At 39.7% G+C, this 24,912-nt stretch overlaps 1 protein-coding gene across 6 annotated transcripts in view; it reads right to left on the bottom strand.

The window, feature by feature from the left end:
* Window positions 1-24,912, bottom strand: part of NPAS3 (neuronal PAS domain protein 3) — an 865,567-nt gene that overhangs the window by 727,070 nt on the left and 113,585 nt on the right. For 4 of the 6 annotated variants that reach the window (XM_040476899.1, XM_040476900.1, XM_040476901.1 and 1 more), the window contains exon 2: window positions 24,671-24,760. The exons of the other annotated variants lie outside the window; for them this stretch is intronic. In XM_040476899.1, coding sequence (XP_040332833.1) covers window positions 24,671-24,760 — 90 coding nt within the window. The remainder of the gene's footprint in view (window positions 1-24,670; window positions 24,761-24,912) is intronic. 6 annotated transcript variants of the gene reach the window in all.

Here is a 24,912-nt window from a genome sequence, read left to right as displayed (position 1 = left end):
AACACAGAACCCCACACGGGGCTCAATCTCACGAGCTGTGAGATCATGACCTCCACAAAAATCAAGAGTCGGATGCTTACCTCAACTGAGCCACCCAAGCACCCCTATTTTAAAAGCTACAAAACGACAGTACTGATTTCTCATCCACTACTTCCGGAGTGTGTTCGAAGGAACACTAGTCCAGGGGATGGCAGTGCTTTAAGATAAAAACCATCTATGGACAAATGTATTGGGGAAAATGTTACAGGACACAGTTCCCCTCCAGTAATTTCACAATGGGCATCAGCTCATTAGTTATGCACCCGAAACCTGCTAGCTTTGTTTAAGGCAGTGTTTGCTAAAGACCACCCATTTTTCAAGGAACACCTAGTAACAGCCTGTGAAAAGACCTTGGGAAACAGGATTCAGAGAGCAAAAGCAGGTAAAAAAAGCCAAATAACATTTCCTTTGTTAAGCCATTTTCGGGAGAGAACTAAAGTAAAGGGTAACCAGGAAAAGCACGCTTTTAAAGATGTGTATAGCCTCCTGATGGGTTCCCTACTTACAGTCTCTCAGATCTTACAAGCTTCTGCTGGGATGCCACTCAGTTCTCAGGCAACCACCTCCTATGGCTTCCCCCCGTCCCCTTAGATTACAAACACGCTATGCCCAGTTTTGCCTCAAAATTCTTGTCCATGAGTCTCTCTCACCTCAACTATTTACTGCAACCCCCAAAACCTCTGAGGTGAACTCAAGTTTCATTATTTTTTTTTCCGATCAAGACTTACTCCAACTTTCCTGGTTTTTACCCTCCTCTAATCATCACTATTCTGACTGGTGGTGATGCTCACTCTAACACTTAATTGCCCACCTATTCCCTTAATTTCTACTACTTATTTCTCAACTATATATAGCCACCAATATATCTGAGTTTTTCTTTATTCATCTAAAGAAACATCAGACTGATGTATGTGCCCAGGCAAAAACACTGATCTCATACCTAGTCTCCCCAGAAACACTGTATATAGCTTTCTGGTACATGAGAAACAGTTTTAAAACTTTATAAATCTTTATTCCTCAAAAGTACTGGACACATAGGAAGAATTCAGTGTAAGAAAAAAATCACAGTCTGAGGATTCCAGGTAGTCAACCTTGAAAATTTATGTACACATCAGGTATACACGAGAGAGAGAGACCGTTCTGCTTTGGAGGGAAAAAACCATGGTAATCAGTGAAAGTATTTTCTGTATAAATAGCGATTTCTCCAGGCAGTGAAGAACAGTCCTGTAAATAACCCCACAATGGGTGAAGAAAACAATCTAAAGTGTCTCCAAGTACTGTGTTTTTGAATGTGCATGCCTAATTACGAGCACAGGCAAGTTGGAGCTTGAAAGCCGCCAAGAAGGCAGATATTACCAATGAAAGAGCAGTTACTCATTTATATTTGGGAATATAATTCCAGAGGTCTCCTAAAATTCATTAGAAATATTGGTTTAAGTAATTCCCAATTATTTTCTGATATTCAATGTATTTAAACTCTAAGAAATTCTAACTCTAAAAATAGTATTTTCTCCAAATTGTACTTATTTAAGAAACCTAAGAAATAGGACACTGCACGTTTGAGTCAACGAGGAATTATCTCTCCCTGTTTCTGTGTAACTTCCACCAGGATGGAAACAACACTGGGAAACAGGAGTTTGCTCTACAAGAATTTCTTCCACCTCATCTTAAACCTAAATAGACTTAATATTATTACATCATATTGTGTTACTAAAAGGTTGATTCTTTCCAACAGAAAACTTCTGATAAAAACCTAACTACTCTGCTTTTTATCTGATTTTCTCTCGTTTTTGGAAATCATTCACATGGTTTTAGTTTTTGGTAGGACACTAGCTGGCACTTTACCAAATGACTCTAAATTGATTAACCATTACCATAGATACCAACATAGGCACCTCTTCAGAGGAGAGATCATCTCAGTATTTGGGGAACAAATTTCAACACAGTCTCCAAACTCTGAATGCAGAGAAGTGGTGCTTCTTTCATTTTTTTTTTAATTTTTTTTTCAACATTTATTTATTTTTGGGACAGAGAGAGACAGAGCATGAACGGGGGAGGGGCAGAGAGAGAGGGAGACACAGAATCGGAAACAGGCTCCAGGCTCTGAGCCATCAGCCCAGAGCCCGACGCGGGGCTCGAATTCACGGACCGCGAGATCGTGACCAGGCTGAAGTCGGACGCTCAACTGACTGCGCCACCCAGGCGCCCCTGTGCTTCTTTCCTTTTATTTGTAAGCCCAGAGCCAAATCAGAACTATGTGCACATTACTAAGGAAAGAGTGTTCAATTAGGTCTATCCTTGGGATTGTAAAGCAAATGTGCATCTAATATTTCCCCGATTAGTCATAATTCCATCATCCAAGTAACAGGACTACATGTATTTTCAGTGACGATTTTGGCAGTGAAAATAGTTGATGTATTTCCTATAAACAGAAGCCAAAAGGGGCAAAAAAACTCACTGCAATGTTTTTGAACCACCCAACACAGATTCACTTTAAAACACTATTTAAGTACTAGAAACTGTCATTAAATCAGATCTTCAAAGTGCTAAGCGGAAGAAAGTGTTAATTAGTAAATTAGTAAAAATACCATTTTTAGAGTGGAAAAGCTTTCTTTTACACTTTTAAACATTTACAAAAAACAACTTGATAAGGTGTAATTTGAGATTTTTATGGAAGCTTGATTTACGCTTGCTTTTTAAAAAATCCCAGCACCTTTTATCCAATGAGCTCAATGCTCTCTAGAATACGTTTTTTTTTCCTGTAAAAAAAGTAGAACAAAATAAAATAGAAAGTAAGGGATCAGAGAGAACATTTAAATACAGGCCATAAAAACATCCCTGGACACAGTGATCATCAGCAATGCAGTCAGCTGACCCAGACGAATATATTCCCAAATGATCGATCAAGGGTACACACACAGCTTGCTCCAGCATCTCCTTCCAAATTTTGTTCATTTGTCACCTTCACACTAAACCCTTTTCTGGCCACCCCTATTTAAAATTGCAAACCCCACGCCCATCTCTGGGACTCCTGAACCCATATTCTATTTATTGTCCTCCCTATGACACTTATTCCCTTCTTATATATTCTGTCATTAGTCCATTTGCTTCTTACCTGCATAAATTTCACTACTGAAAGACCTCACACCCTTGCCTTCTTCACCTGCTGTTGTATCTTCTAGTGTTTCACACTTACTAGGTGCTCACAAATGGTTATTTCATGAATGAACAGCAACAGGCCTTTTTATACTAGACATCCAAAGTCCTGGATAGCTCTGTTGGTACACTGAAATGCATGTATAAGAACTTTGCTTGGGGGGGGGGGGGACACACACACACACACACCAAAAATAGTTCTTGTAAAGTTATAGACATTTAGGAAATAAATATCTGTCATATATATTCAGTTGAAAATACTTTTTTTGTAAGTAATACTGCTCTGGATTAATCAGATAAAGATGAAAGTCAAGAATTTTGCCAACAGTGTTTCTTGCTAACATTACTCAGTTATGCCTTTCAGCTCAGTATATTGTATATGAAGGATATCTTGTTAAAACAACTGTTGAAGGCAAGTCTTGTCATATCAGACACACTCTGTACCCTATGGGAACTCAAATGTTCCAAAGTCTATGTTAATATAATCTTACTGCTCTGCTGAGCTCAAGCAAAAATCGGTTTTTCAGTGCCATGTAAGGCTTTATAAAAGTACCACATTATCTATATGTCTTCCAGAAATGAAGGAGAGCCACAGTAAGGATTATGCTGAATCAATTTAGGAAGGTAAATATTGTTAACAAATACCATAAAATAACATGGTAAATGATTCCCATCTCCATTTTTCAACTAACAAGAAGTCTGTACTCTTCTTGATGTAATTGCTAACATGGTACCTATGGGAAAAGAAAATTCTCCAGCTCAAGGGATCCAAGTGGCTTTTCAGCACAGGGGCTCTCTACTTGCTAATGCAGATTTCCCATGAACTACTTCATGAAACTCTACAAATTTGTACTGTTTACCTGGCAGTGTATGGTCTCATTTTTGCTTACCAACCTCTCTATTCATTTTAAATTGTGTGATGATAGAAGACAAAGACCCTTGTGTTTTAGGTTTTTAGGGATTAGCGAGAGCTTTTTTAGGGAGGACTGAGGGAGAGGTGATAAACAAGGTCACAGGTTTTTGTTTCTAACTAATGACATTTCAAGTCTACGGGAGCCATTATTGCAGAAAAAGTGAAAATGTTTATTACTTACCAAGAAAGTGCTTGTTTCACTGGCTGAGGATTTTTAAGGACCAATTCTTATTGTTACAGAAACAAACACATAGAATTATGAACGATTTAAAAACTGCATGCAACAACTCAATCTATTTCTACCAATTAAAGTAAAAAACCAAATCTTAAAATGTTAGAACTGAAACAAAATACAGATTCTTATGGACTGTGCAAATACAGTTTATTGAAGGTATACTGAATTATCAATTAACGTTCAATAAATAAATGCCTCCGTAAAACAAGTATTTTGAGTTAAATTAACTAAGTGTTGTACTTCTCCCTTTGTGCCAGCTCAGAGGCCAATGTTTAGCACTAAAGTTGAAGTTCTGCATCTGTTCACAAAGAGAAGCTAGTATCAAAATGTGCCCTGGCCCCCTGCCGTGACAGGCAGGTGGACCAAGAGACTGTGGCAGGTTCAACCAGGAGAAAGGAGCTCACTGGTTCTACCAGGTGAAATCAGCTTCATGAGCTGAGGTAAGGAGAGAAGACAGCAAGCACACAGCTTCAAACAAAGGACGTGGCGACCTTTAATGATATAACCAGATCTATGAACTTAAAAAAGAAACTAGGATCTCCAAAAACAGGAATTAGAAGGTTTCCAAATGATGCACATTAAGTTGCTGAACATATGCTAATGAAAGAGTCAGCTTCCCGTACAGGATACTCATGCTCATATTCTTCAAAGTCATCTGAACACATAGGGGGGCACCTGGGTGACTCAGTCACTCAAGTGTCTGACTCTTGGATTTCTGTTCAGGTCATGATTCAGGGTTGTGGGATCAAGCCTCATGTAGGGCTCTGGGCTGACAGCACAGAGCCAGCTTGAGATTCTCTCTCTGCCCCACCCAGCTCCATTTGCTCATGCTTTCCCTCACTCTCTCAAAATAAATAAATAAAATTTAAAAAAGTCATCTGAACATGAAGATCCTCGTAGTCCAGATACTTGTAGCGATCAACTATCATCTGTAGCATTAAGTACACAAAATCTTAAAACAGTTAAAAATTCCCACAAAAACCAGTGCGCAAGAACTACGGTCAAAATTCTGTAACAATGGAGCTCTGAAATTCTAGTGTTGCAATAATTAATGGACTCTTAGGATTTAAAAGGTGAAAACCCTTATCTTGCACAATAGAACATCTCAACAGAGGCCTACCTACTGAGGCAAAAAATATTTCCAGTATAAATTCTAAGGAAATTATGATTACATGGGATTTTTTCCCATCTCTAATTGTTTACCTAGATGGAGCTATGAATCACTAAGGGTGTGAATTTTGAAGTTCATAACAGATCAGAAGTATGTATGCAAACCTCCCCTCAATATGGTGGCTGTCAAAAAATTAATAATCATCACAGAAGTTACTTGTGCCATTAGCAAACATGTATATACAGTCCTTCTCGGGTATTGACTGAGGCTTAAGAAATGATAGGTCATTCCTGCATTGTCCTCTGCAACATGCACCTGTTCCATGTTTGATTGGCATCTTGATTCACTACTAGTATTTACCAACGAATAGAGCTGAAGGTCATTATTTGCTGATCACTAGTTTATGTTACCCACTCCTATCCTAGAATCTTAACATATATTTGTTTCTTGTACAGTCAAATATAAGAAATGGCCTCCATTTAATTTATAATAATTAATCTCCTATACAATCCAACTATTCTGGGTTGTCTATTCATGCCCCCAAATGTTTCTCATCTCATGAGTTCCTCTTGATGCACTGCCAATACATTTAGTTTTAATAAGTATCTCCTGAGTGAATCCTGTTGAAGAATGTAGGTCATCATGTAGATGACAGCCAGCATATTGGACCTTGAACAGGGACTCTCAAACTTTCAGATCTGCAAAACACCTGGAGTCAGGAAATCACATGATCCCTCCACTCAACCCCATATTCACACAGTAGCCCTCAAATAAACCTTGAAATAGTCCATGCCTGTGAAAAGAGAAAATCTGTATCGTCTTCTCATTTTTTGATTATCCCAAAAGCCTGTCAGATGGCCTCTGTTTCTTATCCACTCCATGCAAATGCAAAGGTAGAAAAATCTCACATACTCCACTACTCTTCAGTATACCAAAACCATATAAAATATCAAACCCAAGTTTCTATCTTCAAGGTCCCATCAGTCTTACCCCTTATTTCTAGTCAGTCTTTAATAGAAACTCTTATTTCCATCCTCTGTCAGATACAAACATGGCTTATTCATTCCCATCCATCAAGGGCCAGCCTAAGTTCCATCTACCCCAACAAGAGTTCCCCGATTCACTACAGCCATAAATGGACTTGGTTGTCCATACCTGCAGAGAACAGAAACATTTACATCATTCTTAAGGTACTTAACATGGCTTGTCTGGTTACAAAAGCACTTGACATGTTCCATCTCCTTGCCCTGATTTCATTTCTTTCCTACTATAGAGCACTACCTTTTTTAAGATTATATATTCCTCTCCGTATTTTCTGCCCTTCGCAGTGGAGTATAAACTCTATGCTGTAGAACTTCGGATGTCCTGTTTACCACAGAATACCTAGGGCCTAGAACAATGCCTGTCACTTAGCAGGTATTCAGTAATTGTCAAATCAGCGAATCATCTATCTTAGATTCCCCGATGGCCTGAAACTTCCTTGAGATTAGGTAAGGTCTACAGTTTTTCACAAGAAGAGGATACTTTTTCTTGGATGGAGCCAATTAACTTTCAAAGCCACCACATCCTAGCCCAATATATTCCATTTTCCCCAAACATTACCAAGTTTTCTAATAATTAAAAAGGAATTAAAAGCCAGTAATGATGTCACCATCATTTAATTCTTATCTAATACATTCTATCTCCTATTGGGATATAAACATAAAAATTTCCAAGTTATAGAGACTAGGAAATTTTTAATATTCAAAGACATGTATTTATATATACATTTTTTCTTTGTATGTATTTTCCCTTATAGTATGTGTCACAAGTCAACACAAATTAGTATGTGCCAAGTTTCCTGCCCCAGAAAGACAAAGACTAAATGTTGAATTCGCTACCTATTAATTTCAAGAAAACGAAAGGCCTAAAAGTCCTGGCTATGCTAGAAAACCATGCCATGTGCACACATTTCCACATGGCCATGCCAATTCTTCCCTGACCCACAGCATCCCCTGCTATCACAAATCTTTGTTTAGAACTGAATTTTCTAGTTTTGTGGTGCGGGTTAGGATGGGACCACCTACCACATATTCACTGGGAACCTAACCAAATTAGATCCTGGGTACCCTGGAGAAAAAGACAGATACAGTAACACATTACTTCTCTTTCAACAGCACAGGCATGCACTGTATTTCTGTTGCCAAGAAATAGCACATATTTCTAAGTTCGATTTTTAATTTATCGTGTATTTTGCATGTACGTGATAAGTTTATTTAGATTTCAAAAATGTAAGACATGATTTCTATCACATTACTTTGTAAATAATACTTGCCTAACTAAAGCTATTTTCTACATGAAATTTTAAGTTCTTTCCTTTCTGAGGCAGAGGTTGGGAGGTGGGAAGACAGAGACTCTCAACCAGTCCAAAACAGTACAGTTAAAGGCAAGAATATTAATATTTTCCATGGTTTATTGAAAAGAAGAATGGAGGGGCACTTGGCTGGCTCAGTCAGTACAGCATACAACTCTTCATCGGGGTTGTACGTTCGAGCCCCACGTTGGGTGTAGAGAGAAGTTAAAAATAAAATCTTGAATAATAAAATCAGAATTAAAATACTTTTAATGATACCAACATAGAACCCCTTCCTCAGAAATGTGATAACATGCAGTTTACATTTCTAGTTAGCATAACCACTTTATATTGTACTTCTTATTCAAAGGATTTTCAGAATAAAATTATCTTCTAGTTTACATACATTTTGTCACTTTTGTGGTTCATACATGTTAAACAGTAAGTAATAGGGGCATTAATCCATTTAACGAAGCAAATTTAAAATGCCGGATTATACATTTAAAATGTCATAAAATGCCTACTTTTAACTACTGCTCTAGAATAAGGGTAAGAAGGAGATACATTTGCATTGTTGTCATTGGTTGTTTTAATGATCTTAGTTTTCTGAATACTTATATAGCTGGACATGATTCAAAGACTCAATTCAAAGAATTACTAGAAAATGGTAGCCTTCTGAAAACATTTTAGACTGGCCTGTTTGACCACTGAATTAGGCCTTTCCTGAAGATGTGTGAACAAACTAATCGTGGTCTCTCTTTTAATCACCATGTTAGTGTTGACCCCAAATTTTGAGAGCAGATAGATAGGATTGAGTAAAAATAGCGATGTCTTTTTACCAAGTAGCATGAATATTCTTTGGTGGGAGCTCAAAAATATTAATAATGATAATGTTATTGTTTCGAGTGGTGATAAATCATTAACATACCATGAGGTTCAACAGCTAGATCGGAATCATTGAACAGGCAATCGATTACCGAACAATCTTCTGAGTAAATCTGTCCTGAGAGCAGCTTTGCCCATTAGGTGATATCAACTAAATTTTGAGAAGTAAAGAAACGTTCAAATTACTTTTTGGCATAAACTAGCAAAACCAAAAGTTCACTTTCAGCCTGCCATAATGGTCTAGATTCTAAGCTCAACAATTTCTGAATCTGTATAAAAAGTCAAGCTTCAAAAATTAAAGTTCAAAAAATTGTAAATGTGCTTTAATGTATCTATAGCCACATAGCACAAAGTCTATCTGGACTATTCCGTGCTTTATCATAATATCCTTGTGTTCCTACTGTGCTAAATCCTCCCCATTTTGCTCACTGGAGAGTTGTGCCTACTCAAGCACTGCATGGATGCAGGACCAGGTACCTAACAAAGAATGCAACCTCAGCTTTCCAACCAGCAGCGTGATGCTCTGACCTCCATGCCATGTGCTATGATCATGAGTGATGGAGCTGTTCTGACTGCAAGCTACTTTCAAATAATGATCCACAAAGTTAATCAAAAGGGCTTCCCTGTTCAATATTTACCTGTTACTCATTGACAGCCACTGTCTGCATCGCCATCTACAATGTATAGAATGGGATCAGAAATACCGAGCTCAAACAGAACCTGAGTGCCTCACTGAAGTACCGGGCACAATGAAAGCAGAATTAAGCTGCTCTTCAAACCACCTCTGACACTGAAGATGTCTGTACGAGTTTCAAGGTAAAAAACACACTGCTACTTCCTGAACTTGGAGGCCCAATTAGTTGCAGATAGTAACAGGGATGAAAGGAAGACCACCACGTGAGAAATAAAAAAATAAAAAAAAAAAAAAAAAAGAAGAAGAAAAGAAAAGAAAGGAGATATTAGGTATCAAAATATAAACATGGAGGGAAAAATAGTAATTTCCTGTATTGGGGCAAAAAAATAATATTCCCTTCTTGATGTGATCTCCTTGCTTTTATGTACTAGGAAAGTCATATCTGTTCTGAAAATTATTTTTCTCATTTTAATACACATTCAACATTTTAAGCTACAAAATAATAAGAAAGCATTGATCTTTTTATGTGTTAGGTATTTAAATACTGGTTGCCAGTCTGTCAATCAAACGTACCCGGAGGGGATGCTGACCAGCCTCCATATCCACCTCTAAAGAGAGGCAGGTATCGGACTGATCGTAACGCAATTCTCTCCGGTTATTTGTACTATCTGCTAGAAAGCAAGGCTTACTACGAGATCTTATTCTTCACATTTATTATCCATTCAGCTTGGCAGGTTTTGAACATGGGGTTTAAAAAAGGACAGTTGCTCAAAATGGTAATCCTCTTTTACCTAATTTTTCCTAAATGCTCACTTAGGAATGATAAACACTATCTGAACATTTAGTATATGCCAGGCATTATTATAAGTACTTTACATGTATTGGGGCATTTACTCCTGCAATAAACCCTATGAGAGAGATTATTACCAAGTCCCAGAGGAGAAAAATAGGGACCAGAGAGTTTATGTCACTTGTTCAAGCTCCCTCAGCAAATAAATGACTCAACCAAGGTTTGAGTACCTCACTCTCCATTAGAGCCTGTGTACTTACCCACTGCACTGAAGCTGCCTCTAATTCCATTTAGCACTGTTGAGAGGGTGAGACAACCACTGGCCTCGAGTAAGAACCTTAAAAAGGTTTGTGGAGTGATAAATGAATCACTATCTTAAGGAACTTGCAATCTTATTAAGATATCCATCCACAGACACTGTTTCATCCTTTTACTTGTAAGTTTATGACCTGCCTCCTCTTTCAGTTTACGAGTTCCTAAAAGGTATTTATTTGCATACATACCATCGAATGCCACCACACGTGTGATACAGAGTAAATGATGCATTAGAATTGAATCTCGGGTTTAATACTGACTTTCTTCTCTCTTTCATATCCCCTCTCAATCCACTCCATCAGGAAATCCTGTTGGCTCTTCCTTCAGAATACATCGCAATCCAAATTCTTCTCACCATCGCCACTTCCAAACCCTGAGTGTCAACCAACCACTGTCCTGACCATAGTAGTCTCGGAATCAGGCTCTCTGCTTCCACCCCCGCCCCCCTGAAGCATGTACTCAACTAGCAGCCAGAATCATTCGAAAAATTCGGTCAGACTCCATTGCTCCTCACGTCAAACATCCTCTCATGACCCCATTTCAAGTGGACTAAAAGCCTGGCCTCTCTCCTCAATCTCCAGCTGCAGTCCCTATTCATTCCCACCCACTGCACGAGTCCCCCCAGCATTCTTTGTAAGCAGCAAAACCTCTTCAGCTTCAGAGCCTTTCCGGCAGGTGCTCCTTCTGCCTGGAGTATCTCCCCTGCTGCTCTCTGGGTGCCTAACTCGCTCACTTCCTAGGAGTCTTTACTCAAAGGTCATCTTTTTAAATGGGGCTGTACCTACGTGAAACCCTAACTGACCCATCTCCCCCCAGCACTTTTTTTTCCCCCAAGTTTTATTTCAATTGTTAGTCAACATGTGGTAAAATTGGTTTCAGGTATAGAATTTAGTGACTCATCACTTACAAACAACACCCAATGCTCATCACAAGTGTTCTCCTTAATGCCCCTCACCCATTTAGCCCATCCTCCACCCATCTCTCTCCTCCAATCCTCAGTTTGTTCTTTGTAAGAGTCTCTTATGGTTTGCTTTCCTTACTTTTCCCCTTTTCCCTAGGTTCACCTGTTCTCTTAGATTCCACGAGTGAAATCGTATGGCATTAGCCCTCCTCTGCCCTGACTTATTTCCCTTAGCATAATACACGCTAGCTCCAACCATGTCACTGCAAATGGCAAGATTTCACTCTTTTTGATAGCCAAATAATATTCCATTGTATATTTATGCCACTTTTTTTTATCCATTCATCAGTCAATAGACATTTGGGCTCTTTCCCTAAATTGGCTATTGTTGATACTGTTGCTGTAAACATTGGGTGCATCCCAACAGTCCTAATTCCCTCTTACCCTTCTCTGTTTGTGTTGCACACAACTACTGCCACAGAACAGACAACACGATTTGCTTCGTTTGTAACGTCTGCTGTTTACTGCCTGTCTCCAATGCCCTCTAACTTTCACGGCTGAGATTTCGGTCTTAGTTCACTATATATCCCACACAATAGTTCCTGGTTAAATTTTTTTTTTAATTTTTAAATGTTTATTTTTGACACAGAGACACAGGGAGAGATAAAGCATGAGTGGTGAAGGGGCAGAGAGAGAGAGGGGGAGACACAGGATCTGAAGCAAGCTCCAGGCTCCATGCTGCCAGCACAGAGCCTGATGCAGGGCTCGAACTCAGGAACCATGAGATCATGACCTGAGCCAAAGTCAGACGCTTAACTGACTGAGCCACCCAAGCGCCCCAATAGTTCCTGGTTATTTAAGGTACCCCATCCATATGTTGAATTAAGACACGAGAGAAACCCTGGGGATAAAGCTAAAGCCAAGAGGCAGTGTGTGTTGTGCCTAACAAAAGTAAGTGAACACGTTTCATAGATAGAAGCAGAGAGAGCTTCCATTGAAGGGTATTTTGGTTGGGGATAGATGGGGGACAGCCCAGATCAAGACTAGAGAGTCTTGAACATGAAGCTAAGATTGCCAACACCGTGCCCTAAGAATGAGCTGCTGATGACTTTGAGCTAGGAACCATGTTACAAATATTTTAATCTGGTAGCTACGGGTAGCCCAGAAAGATATTTTTGTAGTCCCTTGCATGGCATTGTGTGTACAGTGGGCCTGCAGCATTTTACTTAAACTGAAGGAGATAGGAGACAAGACTAAACAGTAGACTGTAACAATCTAGGCATAAAATAGTAACTCAGGTCAGGGACATGAGAATAGAAGTAAGTCTTTACAAAAGAAATCATGCTACAAACAGGGTATTTGACAAGAGAGGCAGAATGGAAGAGGAGTCCAATGGCAAGCCCAAATGGCTAGAGAAATTAAGATGAAGCAAAAGTGCAGCGTACGAGATCATTCTAGGTAAGAGAGAGAGCTCTGTTCTGGGGGCATAGCTGCGCAGTCCAGCAAAGAGCTTCAGAATGGGGGAGGAGGAAGGGTCACTCTGCAGGTGGGCCACATCACACGGCAGCTGGGGGAGAGCCTTCACATCATTAAAGCTTTAAGATCCAAAGGTTTTTTGTTTGTTGGGTTTTTCGATAAAAAAAAAATAGAGATAAAACAATTCACTGGGTTGCCTTAAGGATTAATTGGGAATTTTCTTTGAAGTGCTTGCAAATTTGTTGGTCATTACATGTGGCAGTTGATGTAAAGCAAATCACAACCAGAAACCTCAGGTAGTTTGGAAATCGAAAACTCAAGCTGGCAAAGAGGTAGGACTGGAGATTCGTCCACTTCTAGCATAACTGCAGTGTAACAACAGATTAAATTTCTGAAGGGCAGACACAACTGGCTTTGCATATAAAGGACACTAAATAACTAGCATTCAAATATAATAAACTTACCCTCCTCTTTAGGGAAGGCTTTCAGTTTCTCAGGGTATTTTTTTTTTTTTTTACAGAAATAGATTTCAATAGACTACCCTTGAACAGAAGGTGGAAGGTTATGTTTTTGGTTTTGGTTGTTGTTGTTTTTGTTTTTGTTTTTTGAGGTCAAGTATCCTCCTGCTCCAAGGGGCCACATTATCCAGTTGAAAGTGGATAAACTGTTGGGCCGCACTGCACTGGTCTGCTATAAATAGTTACCAGATTAAACCTTATTAGTTGTGTCAGTTGGACAACCTGCGTAATCTCTGAGCCTTCATCTTCTCACATGCCAAATGAGTGTATTACCTACTTATTTTCCAGTACGGATGTGGAGGTCAATTATAGCAATGTCTAGAGGCCAAAGAACACCCCAATTGGTGTGCCGACTTCAGCCTCATGTATCTCACTGCATATGGAAAACCAGCCAACACAGAAACATCAATGGTAAAGTTGGACCCAAACTTCATGGTCCAGAGCTCAAATTTCTGTTGTCCCCATAAGGACCAGTTTTGCCCCGTAACGTAAAACCTCAGCATCCAGGAGTATTTCCTGTGGATGGAAGAAAAAAGCAGCTGTATTCATTCCCTTTTTTCTCTATAGCTCAGAGCCAATCGTTTGTGTCTGGCAAACTTCTCCTTAAGAGAGCCAATAAAGGTGTATGTAGTGCCAGTCAACCAAACTTGCCACTGGACCCTTGTAAAAATGTATTCTACTTAAAATCTGCTGGCCTATAATTTAAGTTTTCTAGTCTTGCCTTCCCCCAAGACATTACTCAAGTACAATAAATTTTTTTTAAAAAGTCAGCTTTCTTTATTCCTACCACCCTCATAAATCTGTTACTAGCTCCTAAAAACAGCATTGAGCAAAGAGGGTAAACAGTCTTGCTATCAGATGAATTTATTGATCCTCAATTTTACAAGCACTCGAGAAATCCCCCTACCCTCCACCCTCCTCCCTACTGAATGGGTCTCCAAAGCTCTCCCTGTAAAAACACCGTGACAGGAAGGTCACTGCTTTCATAGTTATTAAGACTTAAGGCACCTGATGAATTTCTCCAGGGGGATGAGAATCCGCTATTATAATTAGGTAGTCCCTAGAAAAGCATACTCCTTCCCTGGAAGTGAGCCAAGACCTTCCTGTAGTTTCTGTAAATGTGTTCTTCTCCAGGAAATCCAGCTGGTGTCTACAACACGTTAGATAGGAGGCTCCGTTCCTGACTGACCCATACAGTCAATTGTACTCCTAAAACAGCTTTCTTAGTGGAGTTAAAAATGGTAGAGGAGAATCATCAAGAAGAAGACCAGGTACCTCCTGGCTTCAAGGCCAAGACATGCAATTGGCTGTGATTCACACGGAGGACCCCTGACAGGCAGTGGTCAAGAAAATGATGCTGTCATGAAAGCCTAGGTTGGTTGAAATTCTATTGATGACAGCTGCTTGTGAAGGACAACAGGATTCTCCTTGGGGCGCCTGGGTGGCTCAGTCAGTTAAGTGACTAACTTCGACTCAGGTCATGATTTCACACTCGTGGGTTCAAGCCCTGCATCAGGCTCTGTGCCCACAGCTCAGATCCTGGAGCCTTGCTTCGGATTCTGTATCTCCCTCTCTCTCTGCCCCTCCCCTACTTTCTCTCGCTCTCTCGCTCTCAAAATAAACCTAATAATGAAAATAAAAATTTTTTAAAGAAAAAAGAAACAAAACTCTCTTCAACTGGTACCAAGTAAGAAAAAAGGCAAAGAGTGAGGCTCTCTATATAATTACTACTGCTTTTCGTATGTATTGCAGAGATTCTATATACTGGACTGGGAGAGAGGGAAAGCCAATTAGGTTTTAAATAAGATGCAGTGATGGTCTACTTAATCACATAAATCTCAAGCGGTCAATTCCAAAGAACCCTCACACTACTAAGTGAATCACAAAGGTCTCAAGTTTGATAAGGGAAAAATAACCTAAAAATGATTTCCTTACATGCTGGTCATTGAACCAACATCCTCCCAGGACCCAGACTTCTCTCTGCTTTGAAAACTAGATCAAAATATCTCAGTGCTCTACAACGTAAACAGAGCTCTTGTTTATAAGTACTTTAGAGAATGATGCAGGAGATGTAGCATGTGAGAAAAGGAGTTGATAAATGACCAGAAAACTCCACCTCAGCACCCAGCAGTTACTTCTCATCCATGTACATGTTCTCATCTTAAAAGGCCTTGTTACTATAACCCACTACACACCCTTCTCACCGTCAGCTTCATCCTGTAACTTACAAATAGTTTTGCAAACTAGATTTTCAAAAAATTAGGCGGTAGGGAAAGATTTTTCTGCTAAAAATCTGTCATTAATGCCACTAATATCACTAGCTCTTGCTGGAGTTCTCCTGTGTGTGTGTCTTCCCCCCAAGAAAAAGAATTTCAATTCCCCCAACAATAAAGTGGTACACGTTCAGCAGGAAGATACAAACTACAACCGGAAAAAAAAAAAAAGTCATGAAAGGAGATCCCTACAGAACATGGTTTCTATGTGGAAGGTGAACATATACAGCTTCCAGCTTCCCTTAGATAAGCTGTTTGTGGACAAGTTAGAATGCTTGGCCCCAGAAGTTTCCCAGCTGAGACAATCTCGGGAGGAATCCCCAACAAAAATGCTCATGTATGTAGATACAAATGTATCCAAGATGACATGTGTATCAACATACAGTTCTGTATAGTGATCCACACCAAGTTGTTAACAGTGGCTATCTGTGGGTGGTACAATTACAAAAGACATTCACATTCTCCTTTCTATTTATCTGCACTTTCCAGATGTTCCAGGATAAAAAATGTATTGCAATTTTATTCCAACAAGAGCTATTCCAAGAGAAAACAATGAACCCGATGAAGGAATCTCCCATTCATCAACAGAGCCATGGCCCTGGGCTTAGTCAAAGCAAATTCCAAGATTATCCCCTCAATACAACTTGACGGGACACATGGTGTGCTCTCTAAGCAACACAGTAACACAAACCCGAGGGCATTTACTTAGCAGAGGACAAGGAGTTCCCAGAATCCCTAATAGACAAATGCATGGAAATAAAATGGAGCAGGGTCAAGCTGAAACCATCATCTCCCTCCCCCTCTTGTGACGAAGACTATTAGAAAAGGTATGATAATTTTAAATCTTTTCATTAAAAGGGATAAACCCTTTTCTTTTTTCCTGCTCTAGACACACTGCTTATACTTATTTTTGATCAACAGGTCATAATACCACAAGTGGCATTTCTACACTATTTTTATGCAGTTTTCATCAACAAAAATGTTCTTACATTTCTCAAGAACGTGAAATTTCCTTGGGTGTGAGGTTAATTTAACAGATTCTGAATATTCACTCAAGTTCACAATTATTCCCTTCAATGACATATTATACTTTGAATGCTATGAAGAAATAAATTCTTTCTTCATTATATAAAACATAGTAATAAGTGGAAAATAGAACACAAAATTCACAGTGTTCCTTTAGTAATTCACTATTTCCACAGACATAATGGCTTCTCCTACTGGAAGTAGAATGTTTACCGTTTCCATTTTGCCAACATGAGTTCCTTGGTATGAACAGCTGTACCCTAAGTTAGATAAGGAACAAAGTGATACTCATTCAGTGCATACTTACTATATGCCAAGCACTATACTAAGTGTCTTTGTGGTATGGACCCTAGACTCTATAGTCTAACAGACTGAGGTCCAATGCAGGGGTCAACTATTTCCTGTAAAGGGCCACACAGTAAACATTTGAGACTTGGTAGGCGATTTGGTCCCAGTCTCTACTCAACTCTGTTATTAAAACACAAAAGCGGGGCGCCTGGGTGGCGCAGTCGGTTAAGCGTCCGACTTCAGCCAGGTCACGATCTCGCGGTCCGTGAGTTCGAGCCCCGCGTCGGGCTCTGGGCTGATGGCTCAGAGCCTGGAGCCTGTTTCCGATTCTGTGTCTCCCTCTCTCTCTGCCCCTCCCCCGTTCATGCTCTGTCTCTCTCTATCCCAAAAATAAATAAACGTTGAAAAAAACACAAAAGCAGTCACAGACAACACCTAAGTGGATGGGTATGGTCATGTCTTAGTAAAACTTTACGTACACAAACAGGCAAGGGAATGGGGTGGGGGAGCACATGTGGCTACTGATCCTAAATCACATTTCACCCTATCCTACCTTCTTCACCTTGAGTGAGTTGTTCCAGCCCTCTAAGACCCCGTCATCTGTAAAATGGTAGTAATAATCATACCTAGTACCCAAGCTTACTATAAATATTAAAAACGGTCAAGCCATTAGCCCACTGATTCTCAGAAGAGCTGAGACAACTTTCATTTTTATCCCCATTTCAGACTTGAGAAGACAGAAGCTCTGAGAGTTAAGTAACTTAGCTATGGTCCCAGTTCTAATAATTACGAGGAGAGGATCAAACTCAGATCCATCTCCAGATGGTTTAACCACCTCTATCAATGATTAAATATTACTGCATGGACCTGTGGATCTCTTTTTCTCTTTTTTTTTTTTTTTTAAGTAGATTTCAGGCCAAATGTGGAGTTTGAACTCACAACCCTGATACCAAGAGTCAGATGCTTAATGGACTGAGCCATCCAGTGCCTGGATGGCACCCCTGGACTTCTGAATCTCTTAAATACTTAGCTCACAAAGATTAAAGCCTCTTTCTTCCACTCTAGTGCATAAACTGAGTCCAAAAATTCACTCCAGACACATCTACACAGAACACACTCAACACACAGAATAAGCTGTTAAGGTGGAAATTTATTAAAACCACCGTTTATGTATAACTTAGTTTGCTGTATTATTTTTAAGATCTGGGCACAAGCACATTAGTCTCCCTGTCTCTCTGACACCACCGTTAGTGATTCAGAACACTGTAGTTCAACAGCATGCCTACAAAAGGTTCATTGTAGCTCTATTCCTCTCACCTGGACCTTTGCCTTCTCTTCTCAAGTTTGGGGGTGGGGGGAGGTCTCATACATATCACAAGTGTGTCAGTAACCAATTATTTTTAAAAATCTAGGCAGGCACTTCTCTAGTGAAAATACACACTCTGGTAAAGCCAGTTAATATTCTTTCATTTTAAATCATGCTTCCTGTGCCTGTCCATTTTTACTCTCTGCCACTCTATTTTGAGTTACAAAATATGGAGCACCTCAGGGCACCTGGATGGCTCAGTCAGCTGAGCATCTGACTTCAGCTCAGGTCATGACCCCACGGTTCGTGAGTTCGAGCCCCCATCAAGCTCTCTGCTGTTGGTGCAGAGCCTGCTTCCCATACTCTGTCCCCGCCCCCACCTCTGCCCCTCCCCAACTCATACTCTCAAAAATAAACATTAAAAAAAATACAAAAAAATATGGAGCACCTCAAGCCAGGAAAAGCAATTAATTTGTAGACAGGTTCTGAACTGGATTTCATACCGTTGGAGCCCTGCAAGATGTTTGTAAGTCAAAAATCACTTCAAACTAACCAACACAGCACGACTGCCCCACTCTCCATGAAAACCACATGAACTCAGTTTCTAACCTCAGAGGACAGGCTGACCCGGTGGGCCACTCTCCCACATTTCCTGTCTCAGGTCTGAGCCACTTCCAGAGCCGTCCTCGGCCTTGCAGTCCTTGTCCGATCCTTCCTTTCCTGAAAACTCCTCCAAGGCTCTCACCAGATGGCAGTCCACCCTAATGCCTCTGCTTCCCCATCTTCTCCAACCTCAACTCCTGTCACCCCTCCCCTTCCCTCAACTCCTGAGGAACATCATTTGCAACTCAGTGCACCATAAATACCCACCTTTTAGCCCCAATCACTAGCTCAAGCACCTCTCCCCCAAATCAAAATCCCTTCCACCATGAATATCCCAGGGCTCACCTCCACTATTACAGGATGACCCTTTCATGGCACCACTTCTGTACTTTTTACTTCTCACTCAAGACACCTCTTACACAGAATCCCAATTACTAGTTCCCATCAGTTTTCCAGGCTTCTGCAGGGCAGAGGTTTTCTTAGTCACCTCTAAGTCACTTTAGGCAGAACAGCACCTGACCCACGGATGACGATCAAAATATAGTTGTTAAAGGAATGAATACATTAGCTCATTTTTAAGCTACTCTGGCATCAGCCCCAAATAATACACCATCCAGTTTCCTCAGACACACCACTGCAAGTCATTTACAGGCCAAATTATTGGTGTGATGTTAAATTTAACTGGGAGAAAGCACCAGAAACCATGCTGAGGTCTAAAAGGCATGATGTGGAATTCAGAATTCATTTGGATTTTTAAAGGCTTGAAGCAGCTCCTGCTACAAAGTTCAATGTCTGTTTAACATGCAGATTCTATTAGACCTCTTTATGAAGTTCACTGTAGATTTCTCTTTCCTCAATTCTTTGTTATTTACTGATCCAAACACAACTGGCATAAATTATTCCAATGGCTGGGGGGGAGGGGTGGGGGCCCGGGGGTGGGGTGGGGGGGGAGGTGGATGGGGGCTGTATAATTGCCATCAATCAATCAGGTTAAACAATCAAAACAATTTGCTGCTGCTGCTGCTGCTTCTAGAGCTTCCTTGACCTTTCCCTCCCCATCAACACAGGTGACCACCTATCCACCCCCCCACCCCCCCAGCAGCCTGCCTGACAAGGAACCGGTCTTGTTCTCCTTAATTGGGATAACATGTGCAAGTGGTTAGCACTCTGTCTGGCACAACATAGCTGATAATGACTGATGAGTTCCTTCTTCACTCATTCTCCTCTTCTGGACCTTGATAATTCCTTCTCTCTTTTGAGTCTGGATTTTCCCCATTTCCAAACCCATGCCTCTTGGCCAAAGCCAGCCTTAACGCTACCCTGAGCAGGGGAATGCCCTCTTTCTCAGTGTCTCATCAAGAAAGGAAGAAAACATCACCTTCTAGCCTGAAATTAATCTCTCCAATTCTGTCATGGTATCTGAAATCATTCCATTGGAGAGCAACTCCCTTTTTGCTCGAATTCTTTCACTGCAAGGTGCTTATTAAAATGCAAAGGGTCCTGAGAAGAGCAACATTATCAGTTAACAACACCTGATCTGCAAGGAGGGGTACAAACAAAAATGCCTGTGGGCAAGGGCCTGGGCATGAGACATGAACCAGGTATCCAGGTGGAATGAATTTCAGAGGTAAAAGGGCTTGGATGCAGAGGCAGAAAACAGACAAACCTCACCATTTTGCCAATGGCTTCTTTCGGTGACCACTCTAGTTGGTCTCATCAGTGACAAACACCTTCTCAATCTTGGCCGCACTTGGAGACTAAGAACCCTGGGTTAAAGCCCTTTGTTTACAATGGGTACTGCAGACGCGGTCACAACAGTTTGGCATGTGCTCAAGGAACATTAGTCACTTGAGCTCCCGTCTCCCCAGACGCAGTCTTCTCGAAATTTCAGTCCAACAGTTGTTCTTACACACAGCGACGGTCGTGTCAAACCACACAGCTGAACTCTGTCCACCTTGGAGGCTATGAAATCCTTTCTTAGTTTGTTCCTTTCTAGTTTCCTTCTCTTGCATTCACATATTAACACAGGTGATTTCCACCGTATTTTGTGGTAAAACTCCTCTCATGTCCATGAAAATTTCCTTTCCAACCCAAGCATTTTCTTGCCTTCATTTACAAGTTTAAAGTTATCATAGTTACTATGGAGGCGATGTCTGGTCTTTTCTCAGACCCTCCATACTGCTTTTATTTGTGGGGAAACAGGAAACAAGACAATTGTTTTAATTGGCAAGAACTGTTGCATCTCCCAGTCAAACCAACTATTTTACAGATGAATTCACTAAAATCCAGAAATATGATTACAAACTTAAAGACAGCTTACAATGGAGCAAAGGGTATGGGTTCTGTAAGTTTCAGAACTTACCAAAGTGCTTAAGTTTCGTCAAAATTTGCCCCAACACTATGGTGTTTTTGAAAATCTTGTATTCCTACCCTTTGCCAAAAAATTCATTATCACCAATTACAATTTTAAGTTTTCAGTTGGCCACATCATGAGCACTTAATGTAAGAAGTTAGGATAACTGCCATTGTTTTAAAATTCTTAATTATAGACATTTTGAATTAATCACAATTTTCTATTCCTATGTACTTTAAGGTAATTCAAATTATTTACTTTAATAATTCCCAGTAATATTCAAGTCAAACCTCTGTTAAAATAGAAGCAAATTCACAGTTTATAAAACAATAGAATTACAGTGGGAAGGATTAAGAACAGTGATGTTCCGGTAAATATTTAACAACTAGTTGCAGACAGAAGGGCACCCAATTTGCAGCATTTTCCAATTTCCATAGTGCAAATACTTAGCCCAATTTCCAGTTACTAACATGAGGTCAGGGATCACAGAATGGGAAATATGTACATACAATGGATTCTCATGGGCCCATGCAAGTTGGCACTAACACATTCTGATAGGAGGGACCAGATAGTACAGCCTTTTCATTCCCGAACCCTTTTCACATCACCAACATTTATAACCTGCTGTATCCTGAGCACATAAGGACATAATACCTGTACATTATTATCTTTATACATTTATCTACCAACTGTACTGCAGAAGCTTTCCATCAGTTTTTAGATAAAAAACACATATTAAGAGATGTTTCACCTCAGGGCCCACCCCATGCACACACACATGTGATGTATACTTACACAAACACATAAAACAAAAACAGAAGCCTCTCAAGATAAAACACACTCTCATATACGGAATGCACTAAAACTCTCAATTCTTTTCCCTTTTTTTCTTCATTCTTATCTTGACCCACTAAATTGGATTCGTACCCCACCATTTGGGTAGAGGTCCCAAAATTGAGAAACAGTGCTGAAATAGACTAAGCTTGTTGAGGACACAATTATAGGTCATTAGTCTACATCTATCCCGATGTCTAGTAGTAATTACTGCGGCCCAATAAGGTTAAATAAGTGTCTAAAGATGCACCTGCCATCAGTGACCAAAGATCCTTCAAGGCAAGTGATAATTCATTACATAGAATCAGGATAGTCATGGCTTACAAGTGAAAACTAAAGTCCCTTCCACGACAACCCCCCCTTCACCCGAAATTGACAGAGAAGTTTTTAAGAAACCTGTACCGACCCCATCATTGACGAAAATTTGGTCCTTCATCCTCTGTGGCCCTGTGACCAACCTGCCCATTTACCCAGGAAGACAAGGCAAATCCGAGCAATCATCATTTCCCTACTATTGATTATATTCAACAGTGTTGAAAAGGTACCCATCGTTTTCACAAAAAAAGAACATTTCCAGTCCTGTTGGAAAAGGAGCTATATAATGCCAATTACTATTATATAAAATATACATACTTCTACTATATAACATACACTAAGACCAGCTTTCTAATAACCAGAAACCAAAGACTGAGTTGCAGAAAATACTCACTCAGGAAAATGAAAGCTGAATCCATGGACTTTTCTCTTCAATGTGTTCATGCACCACATGCTTTTTTATAGGTGCTATTAAATGTACACTATAGTTTCAAGACAATCCAGATAAGCGTCTTCACTAAAATACACAACACCATTAATCATCTCAGTGACAGTGCTCCCATTTAACATCTTGGAGATTTCCTCCCCTTCTTCATCATTTATTTGCCAATATTTCCTTGTTATGAATATCCCCCTAGTGACTTTCTCTGGCAGTCACAGCTGTGCTGCCTACTGTGTCTACCTTGACTACAAATAACACAAATTCTTTATAAAAAAAAAAAAAAAGCCAGGTCTTGAGATAATACCTACAGTAAGAAGGGTAACCTTCCTGTGGGCTTAATTCCTGGAGACCTCATCCAGGCTCCCAACTTTAAATCGACAAGCCTCCGCCCCTAACCTGATAGTAATTTCAGACACGTGAAATTGGCTTAATTACCAATAAACAACAGTTGGCCGTTGGCCTCCAATTACTTGAATGGTCAACAGTCAACTGCTGTTTTCAGATGGTCCGTAAAGAACCCCCTTCTTACACAGCAAAAGGCTTTTTTGAAGTATCCATGAATCACAACAAAGCCACAAAACCACGAGCAAATTACAGGAACCTGACCACCAAGAGCCATAATAAGGATGACTCACAGATAACAAGAATTTTTTTCTTAAATAATCAGTAACAATTTAGCATTATAATGAAACCAATTCTGATGAAAAGAATAATGCTATCGAGACAACAGAATATCAAGAAGCCAGAGAGAAATAAGTAGCAAAGATACAGGGAAGAATCCCAGCTCCATCCAGTATCCATTTTACGTCCCCTTTAGAGAGCAGTCTTCACTGGCTCCAGAATTTGCTGATTATAAAATGGAAACCATGAAAGAAAATGCTGTACAACCAAACAGAGGAGTAAATGAAAGTAGAACTCACCAGCTTGTATTCAAAAAAGGATTTTTAAGGAAAAAGGGTATTTTTTTTTCAATAACAGAACTCGACTACAAAAGAAGTTAAGAGTTTGAAGACAAAAAACACACTGAAGTATATTTGCAAAGTCTATCCGGAAAGTCTAATGCCTTCAGGGTAACTGTTTACCTTATTTTCTATTTTCTACAGAATAACTTAATTAATTAATGGTTACTGTTGCTTCAATCAGTATTCCACAACTTTTATGGAAAGCCTAGGTGTTAAGCTTTTTGGAAGACTCCAATTTAGGTTATTGTTAAAAACAAAACAAAACAAAACAAAAACTTCCTTCTCAGCAAAAGCAACACAAGTCAAGCTATGATACATTAAAATGCCTTTCCTTCCCAGAGCAGAGTGTTTACTTCAGTGATAGTAACAACACCTCATTACCAACAGTGCAGATTCTGTTAAGTAATGGACAAAGCAAATGGCAGCAAAGGCAGAGGACTCAACTTCAATTTAACTGTCCTGTAAGGTACATAGTAATTAGCTGCAAAGCTCTGAAATCTTAGCTAGCATGTTAAGTCTGCTACATGACAGTATAATTTGACTTCTTAAAGGATTATGCAAATTACAACTCATCATTCCATTACAGGATTGAAAAAAAGTGACAGCTAATTTATACATAACACACCTTTCAAATCCCTAAGATGCGTAGCACCTGTGCAATGTATTTTGCCGAGATTTTCTTGCATATAAGTACTTGTTTATTGCAATATAAAGAAGCTTACCTAAGAGCTTTATTAATATAGTCATTTTAAAAAACTTTTAGACCACAGTTTCAAAAGTATAAACATTTTTTTCGGTCTTGATTTCAAAGGCAAATTTTGTTGGCTTTTGTTTGGTTTGGCTTTTTTTTCCCACTTGATGAGAGAAATATAAGGTTTCAATACAAGGATATTTTTGAATAGCTGGCAACCACAAGCACTGATGCACGAGCCAGAAGGAAGACTCACAAAGATTTCAACATACTTCTGGTAGGTAGATTCACAGTAGATTCCGTCATATCTGTAGATTTTCCTACATTCTGATTGGTTGGGCAGAGGATGCTGGGCAGTTATTCTGTAGAGGCATCAAAAACAGATAGACATGACTAGAGGTTCTCTACAGTCGACCGGAATGCAGGATAACAAGTATGTTGAAATTTAATATCTTTTGCTTTTTATGCTTTTGCGCTATATACATAGTTGCAATGTGTACATACATTTTAGAAC

This window comes from Herpailurus yagouaroundi, unplaced genomic scaffold (genome assembly GCF_014898765.1).
Source record: "Herpailurus yagouaroundi ecotype Mexico unplaced genomic scaffold, PumYag 141, whole genome shotgun sequence".
Lineage (NCBI taxonomy): Eukaryota > Metazoa > Chordata > Mammalia > Carnivora > Felidae > Herpailurus > Herpailurus yagouaroundi.
Note: the sequence above shows the minus strand (reverse complement) of the source record. Positions and strands in the feature narration are given on the sequence as shown.